This window comes from Charadrius vociferus, unplaced genomic scaffold (assembly GCF_000708025.1).
Source record: "Charadrius vociferus isolate BGI_N301 unplaced genomic scaffold, ASM70802v2 scaffold1412, whole genome shotgun sequence".
Lineage (NCBI taxonomy): Eukaryota > Metazoa > Chordata > Aves > Charadriiformes > Charadriidae > Charadrius > Charadrius vociferus.
In genome coordinates this window covers 19714-27222 of record NW_009647053.1, presented here as the reverse complement: position 1 = coordinate 27222, position 7509 = coordinate 19714, and the positions used below count along the sequence as shown (strand labels likewise).

General features: G+C 59.7%; 1 protein-coding gene across 1 annotated transcript in view; it reads right to left on the bottom strand.

The window, feature by feature from the left end:
* The window catches only part of LOC104295955 (uridine-cytidine kinase-like 1), a 15010-nt gene that overhangs the window by 5975 nt on the left and 1526 nt on the right, over positions 1–7509 (bottom strand). Inside the window, exon 6 of the mRNA XM_009895773.1 lies at positions 6841–6939. Coding sequence (XP_009894075.1) covers positions 6841–6939 — 99 coding nt within the window. The remainder of the gene's footprint in view (positions 1–6840; positions 6940–7509) is intronic.

Below are 7509 nucleotides of genomic sequence, written 5' to 3'. Positions count from 1 at the left end.
TATAAACATGACCATAAAGAATCCACTGACGTCCCGCTACACCCTCACAGTCCGTGGCTGCTTTGGCAAAGGAGCACGTAGCAGGTCATAACGTAAGAGCCATTTTACTGCAGAACCATCAAGAAGCAGCTTCTGGCTGCCTGGATGAGCCGTAACCGAGCGGCAGGCTGACACCGAAGGACCGCAGTTAACAAGACATGGCTGAAATCTGCGTTCTCTTCTGCGACCAGCATCTAAAGCGGCACAGCCCATGTATACCCCCGGTATTTTCAGGAGCACGTGAGGAACAAAGGAACCCTACAGACATCTGCCAGTTACCAGATGGAAGAGGTGGAACTGGCTACAGTCCAGAAGAGCCAGAAGGATACTGAATATTTTTACTCTGCATTTTAGGACATCATCTGCCACTTCTCACTTCGCACCATGATGACAGACAGCCCAGTCAACAGCGCTTAGGAGAAGGATAAACAGTCGCTACTATCCCGAGATATTTTCACAGCCAGACCCGGGCAGCTCGCACCCCAGGGCTCCGCATCGACCAGAAAACCCGACTGACGTGGACATTGCCAACAAGCCTGGGGACAGCGGGGGACTCCCAGAGAAAGTCAGAAAAATCAGTTCTGGTCCGGAGGAAAAGGGCGTGCTGCCTCCAGCTCATCAGCGTGGGCTGTCGGCACGCACGCTCCCCCACGGGTGGGCTTCACCCACGCGCTCGCCCACGGCAGCGTTGGAAGCACCAACGGCAGCGTTGGAAGCCGAGTTCTTCCAGGCACACAAACCCGCCAGCAGCCCTGCCTCCACGGGCACTCTCTGGCAGCCAGCCGCCCCTCACGAGCGCCACGCCGGCCATCGGCCCTGGGGCCACTGTGCCACCAAGGGGCAGTTGGCCATCCTGACCAGCCCCTCGCCCAGGTGGGACGGGCCCGTCAGGGCTGCCGCAGAAAGGCAGCCCAGGGACGGAGGAGCATCCTTGGTCCCTATGCCACAGAACCACAGGGGTTGGCAGGGACCCCTGGAGATCATCTCCTCCAACCCCCCTGCCAGAGCAGGGGCACCCAGAGCAGGTTGGACAGGATCGTGCCCAGGTGGGTTCTGAGTATCTCCAGCGAAGGAGACTCCACGGCCTCTCTGGGCAGCCTGTGACAGTGCTCTGCCACCCTCACAGCAGAGAAGTTTTTCCTCATGTTGGGATGGAATGTCCCGTGTTCCAGTTTGCGCCCGTTGCCCCTTGTCCTGTCGCTGGGCACCACTGGAAAGAGTCTGACCCCATCCTCCTGCCACCCGCCCTTTAGATATTGATCAGCACTGATGAGATCCCCTCTCAGCCTCCTCTTCTCCACGCTGTACAGCCCCAGGGCTCTCAGCCCTTTCTCAGCAGAGAGGTGCTCCAGTCCCTGAGCATCTCCATAGCCTCCACTGGACCCTCTCCAGCAGTTCCCTGTCCTTCTTGACCCGGGGAGCCCCAAACCGGACGCAGTGCTCCAGATGTGGCCTCACCAGGGCAGAGCAGAGGGGGAGGCGCCCACCAGGATTCCCAGGTCCCTCTCTGCAGGCCACAAAGGCCTGAGCGTGCCTCCCCTTTTCGTGCAGGGGTGAAGAGAGCAAAGAAGCTTCTCCTCACCCAGGGGACAAGCAACCGCCGACGAAGCCAGGGGGAAGGGACACTGCAGGGTCAGGCAGCCCTGACACCCCCCAGCGACAGCGGAGGACCCTCTCCGCAGCACTCGGAGAGCGGCATCGCTCCAGCTGTGCCTCTGCGCCGAGCGCGCTCCCATCTTCAGCTGGCAGAGCGGCCCCGAAGGGGACACCGCCATCCGCACACCCGCCCCAGCTCACCCCATGGCCTCGGACCCTCCCGAGGGCACACACCGCGGCAGCACTGCCCACCCCCTCAGCGGAGGGGCGACCCGAACCCAGGCAGCGTGCGCGCCCCCGCGAGCCCGGACACCAGAGCGGGGCACGGCGGCGCTGCGACCAGTGGCTCCCAGGACCTCCATCTTCCCTGGCACTCTCAGCAGGGGACGGCACCGGGTGGGCTGGCAGTGACCGGCACCCATCGGGCCGGGGGCCTGGACACGGCGTTGGCTTCGCTCACAAACAGGAGTGTGCGTAGCCGACAGCCAGACATCACTCTCAGGACACGGAGACTCGAGCACAGACACGTTCCATGTCTGAACCACCTCCTCCGGCGCTGGCAGCTCCCCGGTGCGCAGGGAGCACCTCACTCTGCCCCTCGCTGAAGCACCAACAGCCACAGGCTTCTCAAGGGCAGCTCCAGCACCGGACAATGTGTCCTGCCAGAGTGCAAAGTCCAATGGCTCAGGCCAGAGCAAACACGCCGAGAGAGGCAGGTGACCCACGCCACCCGCAGGCTGTGCCGCGGGGGACGTCCCGGAGCCGCTCCACGAGCGCGTGGGTACCAGGACGCAAGCAGCGGGAAGGAAACGCTGTTCTCCTGCGGCAGAAAGAGCCCGAGATGCTCTGGTGGCAGTGGGAGGAGCGCGGGGCTCTGCAGACAGCACACATGCGGTCCCACGGCGCTGCCCCCGAAAGCAATTGCGACCGCAGCCAGACGTCCACCTCCATGAGGCAAAAGGCCAGTGGTCTCCTCGTCTCAGCAGCTCCAGGACCAAGTCACACCGATGCTGCACAAAGCAGATCTGCTCTGCCGAAGCACACCGGGACACAGCCCAGCAGCAAGGGATCCACCAGCCTAAGCTGTAACGCCCACCAGGGCCTTCAAGGAAACACCCCCGTAAGCCAATTACTTCAACGGTAACAGAAGACCCCTGCGCCCATCTTCCTCCTGCAATAAGTGACGGTGGACCAAAAGTTTTGTTAAGGCTCTTGGGGCTGTCAGAGGGCAGGAAGGACCGTTCAGGCGCTGCGGAGTCCCGATGCGTGACACGAAATGCTCCTATTGACTCTGGCGATCTGGTCCCGATACTGAAGCGTGTTGTAAGTTGGAAGATACTACATCGTCCGTCCTCAGCCTGATCATGAGTAACATCATTCAGCCACTCCAGTGCAGGACTGTTTTTCAGTTTCCGCCTCTCCACAACAACAGAAAATCACTCTGGAAACCACTTCTCCCTCAGACACCAAGCCTGAATTTGCCGTGACTATGCTCAGCGAGATGCTCATCTGCTGCCACAACGTCATCTCCAGGAGGGCGCTCAGAGACAGAAGGCTGGGGCACAGAAGAGCCTCCCGTGTTGAACAACAGGAGACGAGGTTGGCTGGCAGCAGCCTGGCAGCCGAGATCAACAGGCTGTCTCCAAGGGAGCGGCACTGGGAAAGGCAGGATGGCAAGAGGCAGGCCGGAGGGAAATCCCGGTTCACAGCTCCCCGCGCACCCACGGCGCCAGGTTTGGCGCGCCAAGGCAGCACTGCCGCGAGCACCAGCACGGCAGGAGGGCTGCCACCGCGCAAAGGGGCTGACAGCACCGCGGCAGACGGAACGAAGATGAGAGATCGGCTTTGCCAAGACACAGTAACTTCACAGACGGAGGTGCGGGAAGTTTGGCTGAAGGTGTGCGTTCGATGCCCCACCAGCCTGGACGTCTCCGGGGAGCCCAGGAGAACACCAGCAGGCGGGGAGCAGCACCTCTGGAGCAGAGGGAAGCCCAGAGGGTCACACGTGAGGACCGCTAACAGTCCCACACCATGCTGAAGTCATGCAGAAGCGAATGAGCGCTGCCAAGTATCACCTACACGCACCAGAAATACACACTGCCTCGCTGTCACCGAACACAGGGACTTTCTACCAGAAGAATTCCTCAGCTGAGAGATCTTAGTAACAGCACTGCTTCAGCTTTCCTCACTTTCTTGGGCAGCAGCAGGATTTGAGGGGGTGGCTGACAGGCCAAGTCAACGCCCCTCATAAATGTGGTATTTTTCATTTACCATCTGGAAGAGGCAAAGTCCGCCCCGCCGCAGCCCCGCCGCTCCAGGAATTCCAGATCAGCGGCACTGCGGGGCTCCAACCACCGCCTGCACGGGCTTCATCCCCTCCCTCCCCGGGGCAGCCGAACAAGCTCCTAAGTCTAAGCAGATTAAGGTTATTAGACGCTTGTGGCATAAAGGCGGAGGCACAACGGGCTGTTCCCACCAAGGCAAAAGGACGCAGGCTTCAAGGAGGAGGACGGGAGCTGCAGCTACAGCTGAATGAGGATTCAGCGCCTCCACGGTGCTGTCCCTTCGGGACAAGGGCTGGCAAGCCCGGCCCTCGGCGTGGCTGACGGGTCGGCCCAGGCTCACGTTCGTCCGAGAACGGCACACACCAGTGTCACGCTGCCGGCTCTCCCGCGGGAACAGGAGGAGCCGTAGGTAGAAGGTCCGTGCCAGAGCCTGTGAACGGGAAGGGCAGAGACGGGGCAGGCGGCCGCACAAAGACACATTATTCTCTCCTGGCACAGCCCCGGTGAGGGAACAATGCTCCTTTTCATCCTCCGGAGGTGCTCTTCCCCCAGGATCACCCTTCCACCTTCATCTACCTTTGAGCGCAATGATCGTGGATGAAATACAGAAATCGGCTCAGGCCATGAAAAAGCCACTCCGTAGTTCCCATAGCTGGACCTGAGCTCAGAACTGCTGGAAGTCCACAGCCTAGGGGTGAGGAACGCGGGCTTCAGCACTGGCAGACGTCTCTGCCCAGTGCACGCAAGGCGCCACGTTACCTGTTATTTTACTGCTGTGAACTGCCTGTGCTTCAGCAGGGAGGAGTGGCGGGAGGAGCCTGAAGAAGGAACGCCTTGCTTCCTAGGAAGAGGTGCACAGCCTGCGCGTGGTCACGGGGTCACATTCTCCAACCCAACACATGGGAGGCAGCTGGTGGGAACGCTCACCAAGCTGCTTTCCGGCTTTTTTTTCATTTATCGGCAGTCTTGGCTACCCCGGGAGGTCCCGGTTGACTGGAGGTTAGCAAATGCAACACCCATCCAGAAGAAGGGCTGCGAGGACCTACAGGCCCAACAGTCTGATCTCGGTGCCAGGGAAGGTTATAGAGCGTATCTTCTTGAGTGCCATCACATGGCACATGCAGGACAACCGGGCCCAGTCAGCACAGGCTTACGGAAGGCAAGTCCTGCTTGACTAACCTGATCTCTTTCTGTGACAAGGTGACCCGCTTGGTGGACGAGGGAAAGGCTGTGGATGTCGTCTACCTGGGCTTCAGGAAAGCCTTTGACACAGTTTCCCCCAGCATTCTCCTGGAGAAACTGGCTGCTCATGGCTCGAATGGGTGTACGCTTGGCTGGGTGAAAAAACTGGCTGCATGGCCGGGCCCAAAGTGTTGTGGTGAAGGGAGCTCGGTCCGGTTGGGGTCCGGTCACAAGTGGTGTTCCCCGGGGCTCAGTGTTGGGGTCGGTTCTGTTTAATGTCTTTATCAGCGCTGTGGCGGAGGGGATGGAGCTCAGCCTCGCTAAGTTTGCAGAGGACACCAAGTTGGGCGGGAGTGCTGATCTGGTGGAGGGCAGGAAGGCTCTACAGAGGGATCTGGGCAGGCAGGATGGATGGGCTGAGGCCAACGGTATGAGGTTCAACAAGGCCGAGTATCAGGTCCCGCTCTTGGGTGACAACAAGCCTGTGCAGCGCTATGGGCTTGGGGAAGTGTGGCTGGAAAGCTGCCCAGCAGAAAGGATCCTGGGGTTGTTGGTCAATACCCATCTTTCTCCTGAGATGGAACAGGCACAGACAAGCATTGGGGTAAAAGTGTCATATTTTATTGGCCTTGGAAAGCATCCACAGCCGAGTGGAGGCTGGCAGTACAATGTACTCAGCGCAGCTGAATGCCTGGGGCGCCGTCCTTGTTCTTGCCCCTGTCCCTTGAGTGCCTGCCTGTGCCGCTCGCCTGGTGCTCAGCCTGGAGAAGAGGAGGCCGAGGGGAGACCTTCTCGCTCTCTACAGCGCCCTGAAAGGAGGGGGCAGCGAGGGGGGGTCGGTCTCTGCTCCCAAGGAACAGGCGATGGGAAAAGAGGAAATGGCCTCAAGTTGCACCAGGGGAGGTTTAGGATGGATATTAGGAGCAATTCCTTCACTGAGAGGGTTGTCCAGCACTGGCACAGGCTGCCCAGGGCAGTGGTGGCGTCACCATCCCTGGGGGTGTTTAAAAGACGTGTAGACGTGGTGCTGAGGGATGTGGTTTAGTGGCAACTCAGCAGTGTTGGGTTAATGGTTGGACTCGAACATCTTAAAAGTCTCCTCCAACCAAAACAATTCCACGATTCTGTGATTCTGTGGGTGGTGGCAGGCACAGAAGAGCACTGCTGAGCTCAGCATCCCCTTTCTGTTTTACAACCCAGTGACAGAACCGCACACAGAGGCTGCAAGCTTCTGCAACAGCAGTAACAAGGAACCCTTAGTGGTCCCACAGGATTCAGCTCTTGACCCTACACTAACACTACTGTCACCTGGAAAAAAGGACCATCAGTGAGGAATGAAAAGATTAAGTGAGCAGCAAAGTGGTGGAAGCAGCAGCCTGGGTCCCTTCTGCACACTGGCTCTAAAACCAAGTGTCCCAGGAGAGGAGCACCAAGGGCACCTCATCCTGTGCCACCAGCTACTGGCTCTGTGCTCCAGCTAGGAAAGAGCTAACCAGTCTCCTCTCACCATACGAAAAGCCTGCCCGTGGCTCAAAAGTCACCCCAGGGCAGATGTGCCGTAGTCTTGTTGCCAAAAAAGTGTCTGTAGGCTGGAGCCAGCTCTGCTCCACAAAACACCTACATACGAACCCCTGAAGGCAGAGGAGGGAAAACTCACACCAGGTTTGGTAGCGTGATCCTACAGAACAGCCCTTCTGTGAGGGACACAGTAGAAATCCCGAAGGAGGCAGGGACCTACCTGATGATGGTGTGCATGCCTCGCACCTGCGGCGTGTTCTCCAGCACGCTCAGCGTCTTCGGCAGGGGCTGTCCTTGGTGGGCAGAGGCCAGAGCTGCCCTGCAACAAGGAAGCAGCGATCAGAGCTGCACAGCACACGCGCAGAGCCCCCACGCTGGACCCCCTCAGAGTGGGACATGGCCCCCGACCGCAGGATGGCTCCTTCTGGAGAACCCACCACACAGGCTGGACACCAGAAAGCTCTTCAGGTCTGGTACCAGGTATGCGATCCCAGAGTGGTACCGCCCCGTAAAACTGGGACAAACCTCCCACGACCACTCATCCAGCGGTCAGCAGCCTCTGCACACCCGAGCCTCTGCCGGCACCCGGGCAGCGGGAGAAGCAGCTCTGCGCAGACCTTGCTATGCACCCTGGGACAGGGCTGCCCGGGCTGCACCGTGGTACGAGGACTGTTCCAGCGAGGCTTGCTACATCGAGTCCCAGAGAACAGGGAGGACCGTCCAGGACATTGCTCCCACAGGGGGGAGCAGCATGGGGCAATCCAACGCTCAGGGCAGGAACCACACTCCAGAAAGGGACAGGAGCAGTGCGGGGAGCCCGTCACACAAATCAAACGTAGCTGCCGTGGGACAGGTCATAGAGCAGCCAGCAGCCACAGCGGGGCACCCC